Source organism: Xiphophorus couchianus, chromosome 24, assembly GCF_001444195.1.
Source record: "Xiphophorus couchianus chromosome 24, X_couchianus-1.0, whole genome shotgun sequence".
NCBI classification, from domain to species: Eukaryota; Metazoa; Chordata; class Actinopteri; order Cyprinodontiformes; family Poeciliidae; genus Xiphophorus; species Xiphophorus couchianus.
Window position 1 is genome coordinate 5,227,792 of NC_040251.1, and position 20,381 is coordinate 5,248,172.

General features: G+C 39.2%; 1 protein-coding gene and 1 long non-coding RNA gene across 2 annotated transcripts in view; one reads left to right on the top strand and one right to left on the bottom strand.

The window, feature by feature from the left end:
- Positions 1 to 303: 303 nt before the first annotated feature.
- chrm4a (cholinergic receptor, muscarinic 4a) overlaps positions 304 to 20,381 on the bottom strand; it is a 34,553-nt gene continuing 14,475 nt past the window's right edge. The window contains exons 5-7 of the mRNA XM_028010992.1: positions 19,738 to 19,821; positions 14,805 to 15,074; positions 304 to 6,344 (exon numbers count right to left, since the gene is read on the bottom strand). Of these exons, the coding sequence (XP_027866793.1) occupies positions 6,099 to 6,344; positions 14,805 to 15,074; positions 19,738 to 19,821 (600 nt within the window). The 3' untranslated portion in view covers positions 304 to 6,098. The remainder of the gene's footprint in view (positions 6,345 to 14,804; positions 15,075 to 19,737; positions 19,822 to 20,381) is intronic.
- The window catches only part of LOC114140785 (uncharacterized), a 36,932-nt gene continuing 34,501 nt past the window's right edge, over positions 17,951 to 20,381 (top strand). Inside the window, exon 1 of the long non-coding RNA XR_003594681.1 lies at positions 17,951 to 18,103. This is a non-coding gene — a long non-coding RNA (uncharacterized LOC114140785). The remainder of the gene's footprint in view (positions 18,104 to 20,381) is intronic.

Genomic DNA, 20,381 nt, shown 5'->3' on the forward strand with positions numbered 1-20,381 from the left:
TCAAAAAAATGTTTTTTGTCAAATTATGATTCCATTTATTAAAGGAGAACCATTAAGCCATCACTTTGCACTTAATCCAGGATCGGGTCCAGAGCCTCGTTCACATGGCAAGATTTCATGACAATTTTTTTTACCTTAAAGTTTGTTTACTCCGAATTCATGTTTGGTCTCTCGAGAGGTTTGGCCAGATTTCCCATCTGAATGCTGCAGAGTGAAATCACTTTGTGTTTTAGTGTGTTGCTCCTCCCATGCGGCTGGACAACACAAACTGCAACAAAATCTGTTACAACTATGACTTTTTAAAAATCATAGTGTGTGTGATCTCTGAGGTTTTAAATCTCGCCGTGTGAAGCAGACAGAAGACTTCTCTCCAACCTGGAGCAGCTCATCCTGGGGAATCCCTCGGCATTCCCAGCCCTTCCTAGAAACAACTGGAATAGCTCACCAGCTTTCTTAACCACATGGAGGTCACAATCTGATGAAGCCAACAGAACAATATCATCTGCAAACAGCACAGACCCAATCCTGACACAACCAAAGCGAATCCCCTCAATACGTTAGCTGCACCTAGAAGCGACATGAAGAGGACCGGTTACTAAGGGCAACCTTGGCAGAGTCCAACTCTCACCAGAAACGAGCCCGATTTAAATATCCCTTACATCAGATATGAAGTTGTCCCTTTAATGCATGACATGACATCTCGATCCAATGTTAAAATCTGTTTGTTGATCTGAAAACCAAAAAAACCAGCTGTTGCTCGTCTTCTTCTGAGGTAAATTTACTCCAGTCATATCTTCGCTGACTGCCACATGAGATCTGCAGCAGAGCTGAGGCCTGAGCGAACTAGAAGACAAATCCAGGGATTGTGTGAGAAAACGAGTTTCTGTGTGCTGTTGGATTCTCCTCACATTCGCCTGTTTGCTCTGCTGCACTGACGGGTTTATAAAGGATTAAAGTGAAAGCAGCCGACTCAGCTCCTTGTGATTCAGCCATATTAGGGAAATCAAGTCTCCTGCCTTCACTTCATCGCTACTTAAATTACAAAAGGAATCTGTTGAGCGCAGCTCCTCGGTTCTGTCTCTGATGAAGGCGTCCTGAGTGACATCCCGTCACGCCGGATTCCGACATGGTGACCAGAACCGGAGCTAATCACAGACCCATTTCTGGCGACGATTGGCTCCTGGGACAAAGCGATGAGCTAATTTGCTTTCTTGCCAGGATGTATCAGTCTGAATTAATTAAGGTAACTGAAGTGATCTGAGAAAGCGGCTCCTTGACTCATTCATGCTCCCTCAGAGCCAGTTCTTCTGTTGGATCTCGTTGAGCTTCCCTCAGTCAGATGTCCCAACATTCTCACATCAGCAGCCCAGGGCTGTTTAATTGGGATCTTTAATTGGGATCTTCTTTTGACTACTTAGCTGAATGAATGACTGAGAAGAAAAACCAACTTTAACAGATATTTGGTTCCTGTTTTTTTTGCCAAAGCAACAGATATAATACAAATAAAAGTTTTAAAGAATTTATTAAAATGATCTTGGACAATTGTCCTGATTCCCATTTCCTAGGACTATCCAAATCCCTTAATTAACCCATTTAATTAGCAACAATTGTTGCCAGACATTTTTTCTAACTTCTGGAAGCTCTACAACAATTGTTTTGATGTTTGGCAGCCAATTGAAGTTTTAAAATAAAATAATAATGTGTCAACTCTAAGCAAAATCAATTTCATGCATCTAGTGTGAAAGGTCACATGACCAGACCTCTTTACTTCCTGCCTGTAACTGTAAATGTCAGTCACAAACCTCTACAAGAGGAAGACAGTAAAAATATTTAAATGAACAAATATAAATAAAATATTTTGAACATATGTTCTGTCAAGTGTCTTTAAAGAAAATTGTATCCCTTCATTCATCTTTTGATCATAAGAAGAGTGAATGTAAGCATGGCAACAATTGTTGCCGCTACAAGATGACGCCACGCCTGAAACTACTTTGATATTTGTGATTTTACCATTTTTAAACCCTGATTTGTGATGAACATGTGAGCAGCAGAAGATTTGGCCAATAAAAAAACTTGCACAATCCTCCAACACTTTACTCTGCTATCACTAATTGCGTGGTGTCAGCTTTTGGATTGGAAGATTGAGGTTTGAAGAAAAATTACGTGTTGACAATTTAACAGTTTGTTAAACAAACAGCCTTGATAATACTGCGTAGCGCAGCATTATGTAATAATCGACAGAACATGTAATAAAATTTTTGAACATATTTTGCAATACCTTCTCTTGCAAAATGTTGTTACATTTTGTGGCGATTATTACAAAATGCAGAAATTATTATTTAGAAATTATAATGTAATAATGTGGCACATTATGTAATAAACAATTATAAACTGTTTCTTTTCATCCTGGTCATTATTCTTCTAATAACGATCATGTTATTTAAAGTTTTGTCAATAAATGCCAAACTTTTGCTCGCAGCTCTTTTCAGAATCATACAAAGAACCGTCGGTACTAACTTATGTTGTTCAGGGCAAAACGATTCAAAATGCATTTTATGACTTCATTTAATTTTGTGCTGGTTATTACATAATATGGTCTTAATGATGTTTTGTTACATTTAATTATTAGAGCCCTACATTTTGTTACCGATGTGAGAAAATCACATCAGTAAGAATTACGAAATACACATTCTATAAGAGCTACAGATTTCACTAATGTTTTAAATTAAGAAGATTTTTTTTAGTCCATCATTGACAATAGATCAAATGTCAGTTCCAGATATAATATGTCAAAAACTTAACAGTAGGCATCAAAGTGATAATTTTCTCATTAAAATGTGAATATTTGCAAAGTGTTTTTGTATGATTAGCAGTTGAAAGACGTTTCTTCTGAGAATCATGAGGAAATGAGGAAACAGGATTCAGGATTCGACCCAAAACAGAAACAACCCGTTTCCACACTCCCTCAGGGTTTCTTCCACCTTTCACCTCAGTCCTCCTCTTATTCTGAAAAATATCATTTTGAAGCTCTATAATCATCATGGTTTGTTAGCTGGTAGGATTTTAAGAAGCAGCAACTTTCCTCTAATCCACCTGCCTGCAAATCTTCCTCCCTGCGTAGTCATCACTCCCCCACTGACTTCCTTTCAAATCCGCCGCTTATCCTGATCTATTTTCAATAAACAGAGCGACTTCAGCCACCTCACCCTTGCTACTTAAAGTTGCTGCCCTCCCCACTGGCAAGTTATATAAGCTGGTTCGCTCGCCCTGTGAGGGTGGCAGCAGAGAGATACATCAATGAATCTCTAGCAGCTGGAACCGTTCCTTCCTCTTCTCTCCTGGGAGAAGAATTCCTCTTTGTTTCTAAGACAGACGGCGACTGCAGCCATCTGCTTTAATGCTAAGCCTGAACAGCATCACTGTCAAACTCATCAATTGAGCTTTTAAGCTTTATAGTGGAGAGAACTTCTACCAAGCTCAATCTCATAATAATGATCCAGTCTGAGAGGGTAGAGAGGAGAAGAAGTCAAGCAGAACTCCATCCATAGCGCTCTAAAAAGGATTTGTTGACATTTGAAGGTCTCAGCCCATCAAATGAGTTTTGATGTTTTTGGAATACAAAAAGCCGTTTTTGAGAGCTGATTTTTAAACAATTGAAAGTTTTTCACCTTTCAAAACAGACAAAAACTGAAAAAAACAAACAAAACTACTGACAGATTTCAACTGGCCTAGTCAAAGACCAGATTTAAGTCCAACTGAGATGATGTGGCATGACCTCAGACAAGTTTATGTTTGCTAACATTCCACTTTGGTTGCACACAAATACCAACAAAGCAGAGTAAGCCATATTTCCTTTTACTCTAATATTTATATCAGTTTAACCCTTTAACTGTCATGAGGACATTGAAGTTGACTAACATTGACTAACATGTAAATGTTTTGAAGGTGGCAGTTAAGGGGTTTTAAAGATCTGATAGGAAAAGCAAAAACTAATGCAATATGTAAGAGGAAAATGTTTTTTTTACAGCACAAGAGGAGATCCACAATGCTGAACACAGCTATGTTGTTTTGGGTTTTTACTAATGAAATAAACGCATCACAAACTTCAAATTGACTAACGTTCAGTGACTGGATTAGCACTGAAGTTTAATTTAAGAAAAAAGTAAGCAATGAATAAGTAATGCTTGGTTCAGATGCTTCTGCTACAACAAATCTCAACCTTGTTTCAAGACGCGGCAGCCGATGAAAGCCCACAAGTTATTTTGTTTATTCTTTGAGATCTTCAAATATAAAGATATATGTGCTGTGGCAATTTGAATTATAAATATAATCCCTCCCTTAACTTAATCTTATTCGGTAGGACTAAAATAAGCTGCTCTAAACATTGTAGTTCTTCTGATGACAGAAGAAATATAATTACTTTAACTGGAGGTTTGAAAACATGTAATTACTGAGATATTTAAAATAAATCTCAAAACTAAATATTAAAAATGGATTTTTTTAAACAAATGTTAAGCACTTGAAATTCTATTTTTATGTCTGATTTCAATATATTACTCAAAGGGGCTAATACAGCTAAAAACAATAACATTAGCGGGAGAGATATTTAGAAATCATTAACATATTGGTGCTAATGAATAAATCAGGTGGATTTAAATGAATATATCATCCATAACTAAAGAAATATTAAACATCAGAATGTCCTCTCTCTTTCCAAATGACAAACTCAACCATTATCAGGTAGGACATGATTCTGAGGCAGAGCTGCCTTCCTTTTCTGCCCCAGGTTCGGTCACTGATGGCCTCATCTCCAGCGTACTCTGGGACTTCCTGAAACACCTTTTCTTTTCTTCTCTTAACATCCTCATCCGTCCAATGGGTCACTTTCGGAATATGGAGCTTACGCTGACTTTGTCGTGAGCAGACCAGAGAAATTCCTTTATGTTACGGCTAAAACGTTACTTAATGGAAAATCTTTGACCTGACCAGACTCTGTTGAAACTCGCTATGGATACTTCAGTTATGTCTCAATAGATGTTAAATCTGAAACTTATTTTCGGAGTGGAAGCCTCTAGCTGAGTTTCCATTAGGGATTAAATTTAATGTCAAAGTAAAGACAATTTCACAGTTGTCGTGCATAAAATAAAAAAAATCACACGTTAAGTTTGTTCATGTGATGCTGCATCATGATCCTCCTATTTGCAAGATAAATCAATTTCAATACTGCTGAAAAACCACCTCATCCTAGTGCTAAATCGCTTTTTTTTAAAATCAGAAAACAAATTTGTTTTTTAAATTGGCATGTTTCTATTAAGCAAATTTATTTTTGAAATGTCAAATTGCGCAATTATGTGGTCAATGGAAACGCAGCTACCTATTCTCCCTTATTTTAATCCGTCTCTTGTTTCCTTTCTGTACAAACAGTTGATTTCAGATCAACTGCAGGAACAAGAAGAACTTTTTAATGATTCTGGACCAACTTTTACCCGTCTGGGTCGATAGTTGAACTGTCACAACTCAGCCAGTGGCCAATTACCCACACAACTGCCCTCGGTACTTTGATATAATAGAGTCCGCATCACACCAGAACTTGAACGCATGACTTTGCGGGGATTTCTGCTGGGGAATAATTCATTATGGGGGAAAATGACAGAATATCCAAGCTGTCCTCAGCTGATCCGAATATACACGAAAACACTCAAATCTGAGCAACGCCACTGCCGCCGCCGAGTGAGTGCTCTGTTTTAGTTTTGTCTCCACAAGCTTTTATTTCCATTCATGGTCTCCACACTTTACAGTTGTTCCTTCCTTCCCAGCCCACATTCACTTTGTCTTACGGCTGTAGGAGCTTTTCCACTCTGTGGTAAAGGGAAGCTGGGGAGCTCTCTCGCCTGTTTGCTTTAACTTGCAGAATAAATAGATGCATATCCCCCGCCATATGCCAGAACTCGTTAAATTTCACAGATTTATGCTTTTATTTATCCAGACTTCTTGTCACTCACCTTTATAGTGTTTCCTCTGTTCCTCCTTTGACGTGGCTTACATCTCCCCTCCTTCTCCCTCCCCTGCCCTCCCACCCTTTATCTTCTTCTTTCATCTCATCTCGTACCTATATTTTTATACTGGCACAGCAGCAGGTTTTTGAAAGTCTTCTTGAATGTGGCATTGCACAGTGCGTAACAAGCTGGGTTGATGGTGGAGTTGACATAACATAGCCAGTAGCCAATCGCCCACACGGTGTCAGGGACACAGGACTGACAGAAGGTGGATATCAGCACCATGACATTATACGGTGTCCATGTAATGATGAAAGCCAGGAGGATGGCAAAGATGGTCTTGGTTACCTGCAGAGAATGAGAAAGAAAAGAGAGAGAGCAGAAGATTGGACTTAGCAAAACAGAGTAAAGGTACAAGCAGTTCCAAATGAAAGATAGCTGCTATTTTCTTTAAAAAGACACAGAGGGGACATTTTGTCTGTTTGCTTTTATCTAAACAGACCTGATGCAGTTAAAATCTGATTACAGTGCCTTTTGACAAATCCAGATAATGCAACGGATTTGTTAGCTAACGATGAAGAGGTGAGACAAAACATTTGAGATGCATGTTGGATCACCTGTGGATGTGTTTCAATGCAACACCACAAACACACCACTGACGCTGTGTGTCAACATACAAAATGCAAAGAAGTAGAGTGTCAGGAAGGCTGAAGAAAACTGAGGCAAAAGTTTCTTGGCTCCAATTTTCCACAAGGTTCACTTGTTTGAACAATTTTGTACAAGAATGTCCAGTTATCATACACATCATAAAGGAGACGTGTTCTCTGTCCCAGATGTGAAGAGGTTTCGGTCTGAAACGTGTGACTCAATGCTGAAAACCTCATGAACAAGCTGCTGTACAAACATGGGCTGAAAGGTTGCCCAGGGAGGAAGAAGCCATCTCCAAAAAACACGGATTACAGTTTGGAAATGCACTCATGGACAAGAACGTTGAGTTTTGTAGCTCTATCCTGTGGTCTGATGGCTGTTGGCTCCAAACTGTTTTGGAGTGTCCATCACAAGGTCGTGACCTCAGCCTCAGAGAAGATCAGTGGGCGGAGCTGAAAAGGTGTGTCTGTCATTCCAACAAACTATTGCTGAAGGAAACCCAAACATTTGACCAAAATCATACAGTTTAAAAGCAGGTGAAACTTGGAATTTAAAGAAGAAAAAAAATTCTAAAAATATTCACTCTTTTATTATTCAGGTATCTTAATATAAGAAAGAGGGAGAAAAAGTCTTTTTGCACAGTGAATGTAAATCTCTGGTTTCAACTGTATGTGTGAACTGCAGCTATTATAGCTTTAGGAGGACATGATTCAGTGTTATGTGAATAAAAGCAGTGAATGCCATTACACCCTTGCATTCAAACCAAGCATTTTCAAAGGCATTTACTTTCAACAGAAAGGTATGAATTATTCAAGTGCAAAAAAGACATCTGTTTCAAAGGATGAACCAGTAAACTGTTTTGAATTCTAGCTTTAAATGCTGTGTTAGAGCCTGTTGCACAGAGGCATCATTTGTTCCACAACTTTAGTTGCATCTAAATGCCTGAAATAACAGTCTGATGGGAAGAAAGTGATTTTTGAGAGAGCATGGCCGAAAACACCAGCAAAGAGTCAAAATAAAAAACAAAGTGAAGCAGCCAGAAGAGATGCTCTTGTTTAAACATAACTCTGTAGATTTATGCAAGAATTTACTTTGAAAGAAGCTTTTACATCTAGTAGAGGCACTGGGGACTTCATAAGTGAAGCAACAATAGACAGAGGCTTGTTGTCATGCCAACCTGTCCAAAACCTGAACATGGTAGGTTCAGGTGACATGAGACTCAGTGTAGCGTGGTGGACATGACCTAGGTTGTGGTTTGTCTTGGGCAAGAAGACAGACCACAACCATCCAAATAAACAGAAATAAACTGTTTATTTCCTTCATGATGTTTCAAGAGTTTATTTCTGTTTATTTGGATGGCTGTAGCTTGAAAGCAAGGAAAACCAAAAATGTAATTTCTTAGAAAATTACAAGAGTGTTATGGAGATGTCATTAATCAAAGAATGAGAATCTGTTTCAATAATAAGCGAAAAATTAATCTTTGTCTTTAAGTTTCTTTATTCAAAGGCAAAGCGTTCGAAGACCTGTCTCACTGAACGCAGTCACATCACATCGTTATATAGTCACAGCAAGGAAGAGTCTGATCTTATCTCTATTGCCAGATGGACCACAAGCACAATCCTAACCCCCACCTCATGAACTATACCTCACCACTTGCAGGGGATGATTTTATGCCAGGAAAGAGAGCCGATAAGGATTTCAGGAGAAACTTCTAATTCTTCTTTGTCAGATGGGCTCAGGGTCAAACAAGGGCACAAACTGCACTCCACACATTAGTCCTTTAAGACAACTGCCAGGTTGAGCATTTTACCCAAGATGTCTTCATGTCTCTTATACCATCACAGCTGCAGAAACATCTAACATTATCTGGAAACTTCTTTAACCACATCTCGCAGAAATACAAAAACACAGCAGATATAATTAGTAAATAAATGGTAATAAGTATCATCAGTTCCATCAAAGATGAAATAAGGCTATAAACAAAATTTTCTATTACAAGAGCAATAAAAAAAAAAATCCTTGAAAGCGAACATATTGGTGGAAACAAATTGAAAGGGGAAAAGTCTGGAAGAACAGGGATAACCACAACCTACAGTCATGGCCAAATGTTTTGAGAATGATTCAAATGTTAATATTTACAAAGTCTACTGCTTCAGTTTTTATAACGGCAATTTGCATATACTGCAGAATGTTATAAAGAGTGATCAGCGTAACAGCAATTAATCGCAAAGTCAATATTTGCCTAGAAAATGAACTTTATCCCCCAAAACACATTTCAACTTCATTGCAGCCCTGCCTTAAAAGGACCAGCTAACATTGTTTCAGTGATTGCTCCATTAACACAGGTGTGGGTGGTGATGAGGACAGGGCTGGAGATCAATCTGTCATGATTAAGTAAGAATGACACCACTGGACACTTTAAAAAGAGGCTGGTGCTTGGAATCATTGTTTCTCTTCTGTGAACCATGGTTACCTCGAAAGAAACACGTGCAGTCATCATTGCACTGCACAAAAATGGCCTAACAGGAAAGAGAATCACAGCTAGAAAGATTGCACCTCAGTCAACAATCTATCGCATCATCAAGAACTTCAAGGAGAGAGGTTCCATTGTTGCCAAAAAGGCTCCAGGGCGCCCAAGAAAGACCAGCAAGCGCCAGGACCGTCTCTTAAAAGTGTTTCAGCTGCAGGATCGGGCTACCAGCAGTGCAGAGCTTCCTCAGGAATGGCAGCAGGCAGGTGTGAGTGCATCTGCACGCACTGTGAGGCGGAGACTCTTGGAGCAAGGCCTGGTCTCAAGGAGGGCAGCAAAGAAGCCACTTCTCTCCAGGAAAAACATCAGGGACAGACTGATATTCTGCAAAAGGTACAGGGAGTGGACTGCTGAGGACTGGGGTAAAGTCATTTTCTCTGATGAATCCCCTTTCCGATTGTTTGGGACGTCTGGAAAACAGCTTGTTCGGAGAAGACAAGGTGAGCGCTACCACCAGTCTTGTCTCATGCCAACTGTAAAGCATCCTGAAACCATTCATGTGTGGGGTTGCTTCTCAGCCAAGGGAGTCGGCTCTCTCACAGTCTTACCTAAAAACACAGCCATGAATGGTACCAGAATGTCCTCCGAGAGCAACTTCTCCCAACCGTCCAAGAGCAGTTTGGTGATGAACAATGCCTTTTCCAGCATGATGGAGCACCTTGCCATAAAGCAAAGGTGATATCTAACTGGCTCAGGGAACAAAACATAGAGATTTTGGGTCCATGGCCTGGAAACTCCCCTGATCTTAATCCCATTGAAAACTTGTGGTCAATCATCAAGAGACAGGTGGACAAACGAAAACCTAGGAATTCTGACAAAATGCAAGCATTGATTGTGCAAGAATGGACTGCTATCAGTCAGGATTTGGTCCAGAAATTGATTGAGAGCATGCCAGGGAGAATTGCAGAGGTCCTGAAGAAGAGGGGTCAACACTGCAAATATTGACTTGCTGCATTAACTCATTCTAACTGTCATTAAAAGCTTTTGTTACTCATAATATGATTGCAATTTTATTTCTGTATGTGATGACAACATCTGACATACACACATGAAAACCAGAGGGCAGCAGATCATGTGAAAATATAATATTTGTGTCATTCTCAATACATTTGGTCATGACTGTAGAGAAGGTATTGAAGCAAAGCACCTTCAGTGGAAAGGAAGTACCAAAGGCTTGTACTATGGTTGAGCCATCAAGAGCCACTGCACTCAGACATGTCCAGGACATGGACAGTAACCATCACGCTCCTTCAGGTAAATCCTGAACCAGAGACATCAGAAGCCGCTAATCTGACCTGATGTCATGTAGTGGTGCGGTGTAGGTGGTGAGACAGACGCAGTAGACCCAGGCATAAATGAGAAATGAAGGTTTAATGAAGAAAACAAGCCCAACAATAGTCCAACAACCAGGCGGCACGGCTGAGCAGAATCCAGGGCTCGACGCCGGTAGCAACTGGAGGAAACGAATGGACAGCTGACGGAGACGACACATACAACCAAGCCAAATGAGACGAGGACCCGACAAAGACACAGACACACAGGTGACACTAAATACACAGGAGGGTAATCAGGGAATGAGAAACACCTGGGAGTAATCGAGGGGAGAACAGGACAACGAAGAGACTCAAGGACACAGAAACTCGAAATAAATACACAGAAAAACACAGATCATGACACCTGAGGAGACAAAGGTTTGGACCGGATCGATGGTCCAAAGTCTTTTCTCTCGTTTTCCCTCCATATCATGAAGTATTTCATGTCAATGGATCTCCAACCAACTATTGAGTGAATATAGTTCATGAAACTCAAGAAAGCTTAGAAAGAACTAACTTCAACTCAACTACAAAATCTAAGACTCCAACATTTATGAGAAAATGGATTTATTGTACTTGAAGGGCAGTGTTGTAGTGAAACACAGGCATGTAGGATTAGGTGTGTGCTTCACCCTCTCTTTTTGTGATGGAGATTGAAGCTGTTTCTTTTGTGCACACGTTGAATGAGCAAAACAACCCAATACTACCAGCGGCAAAAGCTATATGAAGTGGGGATTGGAAAAGCAATATAGTCCAGTAATGCATATATTCATGCTAGACCTTCTAAGAAAGCGTGAGCAGTGCAATCAGAGCATGGTGGATCCGCTGTGTGATAACAACAATGATGCAGCCACAGATGCTCTTTTGTTGATAAAATCATGAAGAAGAAGCTCTATGTAGTCGTGAGCTCCTTCTTCCTTCTACCCCGTGATTCAAATACAGCTACCAGAGTTCCTGGTATGGTACTGATCATTCATGCACATCCCTAACTCAGCACGGCACCATGTGCCAGCAAATCCTGTTCTGGTCAGTCACATCACCACAATGCATTCCTTGCACTAATTTGGAAAGAGAGTGAAAACCAAGAGGAACCAATAACATTACTGTAAACTTAAAGGAGCCACAATCCTACCACTTAGGAACCTTTCTTTTATAGGAAACATTCACAATTGTGCTTCACAGGAACAAACATGTTTGGAAAAATACATTTGAACCAATTGATAAGTAAACTATAATCGTTAATATTTAAAAGTGTTTCATGTAATAACCTAAAGATTGAAAACATATCAATGTACTCTAAATAAAAACAAAAAAAATATATGTAGTCTTGAGCCAACGCTGGACTGTTAATATCATAATAGAAGCACGAATGTTTTCAAGTGTATGTTTACATTTTTACTCTGTAACATTCAAATCCATAATATTCGTCACAGGAAGAGGGTAGAAATCTCTTTTCCAAAAATATGTCCTTGATACTGAGAGTAAGAAAAAACTGTAGAGAAAAGTGTTGTGTGATTCAGACCTCCAAACATTGAAAGCACTTTCTGACTGGGAATCTCAGACCAACATCATCATTGAGCTTTCTGTAAAGCTAACATCAAAACACGTAGCGTTAGCTTACATCTTCTGGGATGTTTACTACTTTTAAGTCGCTTTAAAGTGGTAGAAAAGTTTAATATTTTTCTTGTCTGCTAGTTGTTAGTGTCCAAACAGCACTGTTACATTAGACAGAAAACTTTCACTTTAATAATACACTGATAGCCCACAGAGTGTAGAACTGATTTTAGTTAAAGTGTTAAGATAAAAATATCTGTTTATGATGAAAGACTTTTAAAGACATTTATACTGAGTTGTTTATTAGTCAAGAAAAAAAATTGCAAGCTATTTATTTTGTAGCATTTTTACAATTAAAATGCCATGAATTGCAACATCCTGAAGATATTGAATGCTTTATACATTTGTATTCAAATAGATAAATTATTTTCTTTAGTTGCATCATTAAATGTACTGTAGTATAAAAGAAGAACTAATTGGGTTCAGGGCTGCAAGGGGCTGGAGCCATAAGGCAAACCAAGGTCACTATTCCTTCACAGGGTCAACAGAGAGAGAGACACATCAGCGGCATAATTATTCATCACAGTAGTTAACCAGAATCGACTGGGAAGAAATCTTATTCACAGAGAGAAAGTAAAAGCCTTGTTGTTGTGAGGCGACATCTGAGCCACTCTGCTGACTACCCACCTCCTCCTGAAATATGAGACAACTTTTGCTGGTAACAGCATTAACACAGATGGTAGGGGCCAGATCTGGACATACTGCAGAACATCATAGCTGTTGCCTCATTCACACCCAGTTTGGCCGAGTGCTTTTAAAGGCGAGGAGCTGAGGACGCTGGGAAAGTAGATTTTTGCTGCTGAATAGTTTCAGTTTATGCGACAGACTGGCGACCTGTCCAGGGTGTACCCCGCCTCTCGCCCGGAACGTGGCTGGAGATGGGCACCAGCAACCCTCCCGACCCCATTAGGGACAAGGGTGAACAGAAAATGGATGGATGGATGGATGGATAGTTTCAGTTTAACTTAGCAACATTTGGGATCAAATGTCAGCTCATTCTATTGACATTTCTTCCAGTCTGGTGTTTATTTGTCTGGGCTGAGACTCAAGTGATGTTTTTATGGGTTAACAATGACACATATCTGACATTGTGTCTGACTTGTTGCAGCATTACAAGCCACAGCATCTTTCTTTGTCAAACCAGAATGATTTGGATCATCCTGAGTAACCAAAGATAACCTGAGTAAATACAAAAAGCAGATTTAAATGATGAAGAAAAATCTAACAGGCCATGAAAGCGAACAGGCTGCTGTTGATGCAGCTCTATGTTTTGCTGAGTTTACTAACAGCATTTATGCAGGAAAATTTCACTCCTGCATAAATAAACCTTCAGAGTGCTTATCATTTGGATAAACCACATTTGATCATAACAAGATTTGTCCACATGTGTTTACACGGCCCACTGCTTCACTCAACATAATGTCCCTGTGGAGCTGCAACGCAAGGTGCTCTAATTGAATAACACAAATAACTGGATATTATTCTGAGTTTTCCCAGTAGCTATTTTCTCACTGCAGGAAAACAAAAGTGGCTTTCACACACTTTATAGTAAAATGACTCGCCACAGTCAGTTCAATTTCACAATTCCTGTTAAGCCACAGTCATGAAACATCCTCAGAAAATCCACCAACACGTTCTGCCGGGTCAAATGAAAGATGAAAAAGGTCAAGAGGCAGAAGACAGAAACCAAGAACAATTACTGTAGTTGTGTTGCCATGTAAGTGTGAAAGCGTGTATTTAATAGCCAATATTTGGAAGAAAAAAAAAGAGTTCCTTTATGGTGAGAACAATGGGGGTAAAATATATTCAAAATGCCCAGAACAATAGCTAAAGACTTTGTAAAGATACTCATCATCTCCAGTGAAACCAGTCGTGTCCCACCATAGGCTCAGAGAAGAAGAAGCCATTACTCCAAACCAAACATTCAGCCAGATTACAGTTCAGGAATCTACTTAGAAACAAGAGCTTTGGAAACATGTCCTGTAGTCTGAAGAAACAAAAATGTAGGTTTTGAGCCCTTCTGACTGTTGTCATATTTAAAATGAAATAAAATAGAAAAAAATCAAAAATTAATAATTAAAAACTGATATCAAGAAAAAAAAACAATCTGTGGAAATTAGAATCTACAGACATCAGCCAGAAAGTTAAAGTTTGAGGGTAAATGGATCTGTAATCCCCACCCGTAGACATGCCAGTTCTGAAACAGTAAACTTTCTTGTGGTGCTAGGATTAGGTGGTTCTTTGGTTTATTTGGGAAAACTGCAACGGAAATTTTTTTTCCGCATCACACGAATCAAACCACAAAGAAGACAACAGGAAGTAGTTGGAGGATCATGACACCGCATGTTTTTTAACACGTGGACAAACTTATTCACACGTCATTTAAATTGCGTTTCTTATTTAATGGAAACGCCACAATTGCGAAAATGGAATTGTTCGACATTAGTGTAATATTGACTAATTTTGCTCACATTTGCAATAGTTTGCTTCAGAGTGAGCAGGAAAGTCCTGAACCCAGAGGACTTTAGAGGGCGGAGCCTAAAGGATGTATGTGAATAAGTTTGGTAAGTCAGATGACCTAAAATGGTAAAAGTTTAGTTTGTTTTAAAATCAGATAGTAAAAAAAATTGCCTTTTGGATACAGTACATGGAAATATGTTGCTGCAACACTATCCAGGTTTCACCACATGCTTAAACACTCACTTTCTTTTCTCTGGCAGCCATCTGTCTTTTCCTCTTCACTTGGCTTCTCGCGATGCTGGCAAACTTTCTTGCCACGGTTCTGGGGCGGCTGATTGGGATGGAGCGCCTCTCCGCTCCCTCCACCGGCGGGACGATCTCTATCGCTGTGATGCATTCGTCGCCCGCCTGCTTCGTGACTATCTTTATCTTGGACCACCTTGACGATGGGTTCATCTTGGTAAGGGCAGAGTTGGATGTTGTCGTGACAACTGGATTGGGATTTGTAGCCGCCTGCAATCAAAAGCAAAGAGTTTTATTAAATCTCACCGTGATTTCTCTTTTAATAGGGTTAAAACTTTTCTTTTTTCATAAAGTGTACAGTTAGAGTAGCTAATAAGATGGCCGCTCACACTGAACCGGGCTCTACTGGAGGTTTCTTCCTGTTAAAGTGCAGTTCTTCTTGACTTTAAACATTTCTATGAGGCACAGAAGCTCCTCTCCAGCAGCAAAGCAGGTAATTAGCAGTAAGGTCTCACAGCAACTCAGTTCCTGTGAGACCTTAAAGGGTTCAGGTGAAAGTTAATGCTACAGCAAGTCAGTAACACTGAGCTACCAAAAATGAGACAGTAAGTACAGAAGAATTTAATTGAATATAAAAGCATCGAGTTGGGATTTTAAATCAAGAACATAAACTAAGCTGCATTTTATACTGATTTGCTGCATCCGTTGAATGTCTGCTGAGAGAGGCTCAACATTTTAAGATTGCTTATTTAATTGAATTTTAATGAACTTTACTGGATATAATGGATGACACGGCACAGCAGCGGATCTTATTGTCCTCCCAGCAGTTTATGTCTTCTTAAATGGAAAATGTTACATGCAAAACAAACAAACAAAATCTTTTATTGCCTATTTATTTTATTTTTGTTTCATAGAAAGTCATGCCACAAACATCCAGCGACTTTTTTTTTTTTTTACCCGGAAACACACTCGGGCACACGCATCCATTATACTTAGCTAAATACAGTTTTAAAAGAAAATTAAAATTTTTGTTGCTGGAAATGCACCAACAAGAAGTTAGGTAACCGCAGAAATTAAGGCAAATGTCATGCTAATGTTCGTTTGGTTAAAATATTATTGCTGTGTAGATAAAGGAGGAAGAATTCACACTTTTTGTGTTTTCAATTGGAGAGGAAAAGCTAATGTTGCCCCAGTTCAGATGGATGTTCTCCATGATGTGTTGGGTTACGCTGATGTTACGTTCTTGTGCTTCACTGACTGCATCCTAGCCGACCTTCTCCTTGAGAGGTTACATTGAGGTTGCAAGTTGATGTGAAGGTGGAGGAGAGAAGCACGTGATTGAGGTCCGATTTCCCAATCAGAACATTTTTGAAGAACTTCATGTTTGTGTTGAATAAACCTTCCATCCATCCTGACAATTTAAAGTGGAGCTGAGCAAACAAGAGTGAGACCAGAACTGCAAAGTCTTAATTCAGCAGGATCGTTGTGAAAAACTGAAGCAGAACTACACACAGTTATGTGCCAATATGTGTCTCACAGATGAGTTTGGTGTAAAATCAACCTCAGGAATAAAACAAGACACAACTGTATCATTAGATTGTCTTATTATCCGAAGTGAAATGATTTCTGTATGTTATGAGCTCAGCAAGGAAGAAGCCTTTACTCCAAAATTCACAAAACATTATTTGGAAATTTGCAAAAGGAAATATCTTTTCAGTTTTAGAAAAAAAAAAATTCTGTAGCATGATGATAAAATAAAATTGAAGTTTTGGTCATAATTTCCAGTTATGTCAGGAGGAAAGGGACGTGTGTACAGACGCTCCAGGTCACACAGGTCATGAGGTAATTCCTGCAATTACTACAGATCTGTATGGAAACTGTTCAAGATGAACAAAGAAAATAGAAAATTAATTCTCTTTAATTCTTCAGGCATATTTAAAATGGAAACACTTTTGATAATCTCCACTAAAACAGAATCCATCTCATACGTTGAAATGTGTGTGTACAGTTACAGTGTGTATAAGAAACTGGTTTCAACTGTGTTCTTATTTAATCCAAGACAAACTTTAATTAAAAATATTTTCTAGTGCTGTTCATAGAGTATTCAGAAGAATTAGCAGCATATTTCTGTTCATTGTCATGTAGCTTATCTTTTTCTGATCATTGTCTTCGTTTTCTAAAGAAGCCAGGAGGTTCTGGGTTCAAATCCCAGTCCAGGTTCTTTCTGCTGGGACCTTCCATGTTCTCTGCAGGGACTCTGACTGTTGGGTTAATTGGTCTCTTTAAATTACCCTTGGGTATGAATGTGTGTGTGTGTGTGTGCATGTCTGTTTGTCCTCTGTGTTGTGATGGGCCGGCAGCGTCTCCAGGGTGTAACCCGCCTCTCACCTGTGGACCTCTGGAGATAGGTTAAATAGATGTTAATATATAGTTAATAGATGGATACAACGTACTGCTTTATACTGATTTTGTTTTTATTTTTCAATAATTAAAGAAAGGTTATAAGATGAGGTTCTAGCCTTATTATTATTATTAGTAGTAGTAGTAGTACTGTAATAGTAGTAATATGTTAATTTCTTTGCACCTTCTGCCTATAAATGAAAATTTTTCCAGTCTCTAATATTTCTGTTTTCTGAATTGTTTTTGAAAGTTTATGGCATTGATTCAATAAAACTATTTCTGCAAGACTGACTAAGGCTGTTTGGCGACCACATGTGCATTCAAACTGCACCAGAGTTCACTTCAACCAAATCGAGGTCAAGTTTTTTTTTTTATTGGTCAGAGTTTGATTAAAGAACAAGGCTGGTGTGAATTCAATGTAATTCACATATTTCCTAAAATGTGTCTTGGTTGCAAAGTCAGATCACAAAAACCAAACAGGCCATACATGTCTGGCCTTTTTATTTTATTTTTTTTTTTTTACACACACTGCTGTTCTTTGGAGGCTCTGTAAGATTTCCAGAGCCTACTTGCGTCTGTAAAATGTCTGAAAGATAAGCAAATATGAACCAGCACATTTGTGTGCCGATAAGAGCCGCTGCAATTCTACTCCTATCTGCAGACGTGAAACACGGCTGCATGTGATACGAGTATCCACGGAAACCAGCCATCAGGTAGCTGTGTGTAGAGAAAACACTGCAGTCCCAGCGTCATGCCTCATGGAAAGATGCTCCCCCATGTCTTTTCCCTGGAGCTTCCCGCTGTGAGAGCTCATCTCCAGCAGAAGATCTCCCGCCCTGAACAGCTCGTGTCAACAGCATCTGGGGGAAAGAGCCGAGCCAAATTGTCTGTAGAGTCTTGTGAGCATCTCTCTGTGTGTCAATAGACCTAATGGGAACATTAATCAATGATGTGGGGTTTGAACGTATTAAAAGTGGATTTTTTTTCCCCCCCACTGATGTGTAAAATACAGAGCACTGGGAATTTCTTTATCTAAATACATGGGCAGGGCTTCAGGCAAGACAACTGTTTCAACAGTTGTTTTGGCAAAGAGTTTCATAGTTAAAAACTGGTTTTAAAAAAACCCAACAACCTCAGCCTGAGTGCTAAGAATAAACTCAGCGGGGAAAACGGTTTGAGGATGTGTGAAGAGCAGCTTAAACACCTGGAACAGTTTGTTTCTACAGGTTAGAGAAAGAGGCAAAGATGCTCCAAGGAGAACAAAAAAGATTATTTTGAAACATTCTGATCTAAAGAAGCAATGGCAATGAAAAGTTAAATGTCACTAAAACAATTTCAGAGCTTCAAATATCATCCTATTTGCTCTGATATATAGTTATAACTGTAAAGGTGTGAAGGAGCAGGGAGGCAAAGGACAAGACCGGCAAAATTTGAAGCACAAATCCTAAAAGTGTTTTGTCGAGAAAAAGTGAGAAGACGACAGATGACGATATGAAACGGTCGTAAGTAGCTAAAAATAATCCAGACGTGGTGCTGGGTGTCAAACACACAGAGCAGGCCAGTCAGCATCTGAAGGAAAACGTCCAGACCGGCGTCAGATTGTTTTATGTCAAACCTACTGTACTGTCCTTACATGCAAATTCAGACTCTGAAAGTTCCATCTTGTTTTTTTTTTGCTTTTCTGCATAATGTTGCATTCATCTGAAAATATTTGCATACATCACTCAAACAGAGCTGCCATTTGCTTCCCTTTTTGTGTCATTGTATAATTCTCCTGCTTGTCATTGTGTCTACTTTAAGTTTGACACCAAGCCATCACTAAACCACAAGATTTTATTACAACTGAGTTTTTAAATCTCTAACGGCTGAATTGACTGGGTTTTAAGAATCATGTAGGAATTAGTCCAAATAGAACAAGTCATCTTCAGAATTAGATGCTTTGACTTTTTGAAACGCTTATGTACATCAGTATACGTTTTTCAGCCATAGTTATAACACACGTATACCAGTAATCAACCGTCACAGAGCTGCTGCATTTGCACTCAGAGAAAAGAGGGCTGACTACTTTTGCACACCGCATTTTTCAGATTTTTAATTTATAAAAAAAACATTTTTGAGTCATGTTGAATTTTCTTTCTACTTCACAATTGCACACCACTTTGTGTTGGTCTTTCACATTAAATTCCAGAGAAATAGATTTGCAATGCAACAAAATACGGAAAGGTTCAAGGAAAAGCATTGATAATTTAGCAAGCCACAGTATGCAGACCATCACTTCTGAACAGAGACGGTGAACCTTAAAGCAGGAGGTTTACAGCAGCAGAAAACACACTGGGTCCCAGAGTGCGTTGTAAACAACATGAAAGTATCTCTATGGTTATATCAACAGTCCAAGTTTAATGATGCGAGGAATATTCTCTTACCACACAACTGAGCTGTGCTTAAATGTTACAGCCAACATGAGTTACTGACCATGTGCTTCCCTTTTTTATAGACCACTGACAACAATATTATCCACGTTTTGGACACAAACCTCAGACGTCGCCTCGCTGTTGGCCTTTGGTTCTGTTGGAGGGATAAAAGCTGTGGACGAGTCGTTGGAGCTCTCCTTCTCCTCCTGCGAGAAAGAAAAAGGCACAAACTCTAATGCCACTCAGTTATGTAATAAATGCAGGCTCAAAATACAGTCTCTCTGCTTTAATTTGAGGGCACTCCAAAGCTGCAAGTAGGGGTTAGAGGACTGCAGCGTTCTGCAGATGGCTATGAATTTAGAAACTGCTTCATGGAGAGCTGTGAGAAATTCTCGTTAGATCTTCTGATTAGTAGAGCAGGTAGGAGGATTGCGGGAGATTCTGTATGTGGAATCTGCATTCTGACTTTAGTCTGTGAACTGACATCAGTGAAAGTGAAAGGAGCCATTCTTTGACTGGAAAGAACTGAAACAGATCCATCAAAGAGGTAGAGCTTCACTAAAACAGAACACACTAATGAACCCAGACACACACAAAGGCTACATCAAGAGTTTATGATTAGATGGATTCCCTCCATGGTAAAAAACCAGTACCACAAACATCAAGGGTTCGTCACAGTCAGTGCTGTCAGGTACTTTTTATTATACTTCAGGCTCATTTGAGCAAAAACATATCATCTTTCATTGCCACTTTTTGTAAAGTATTA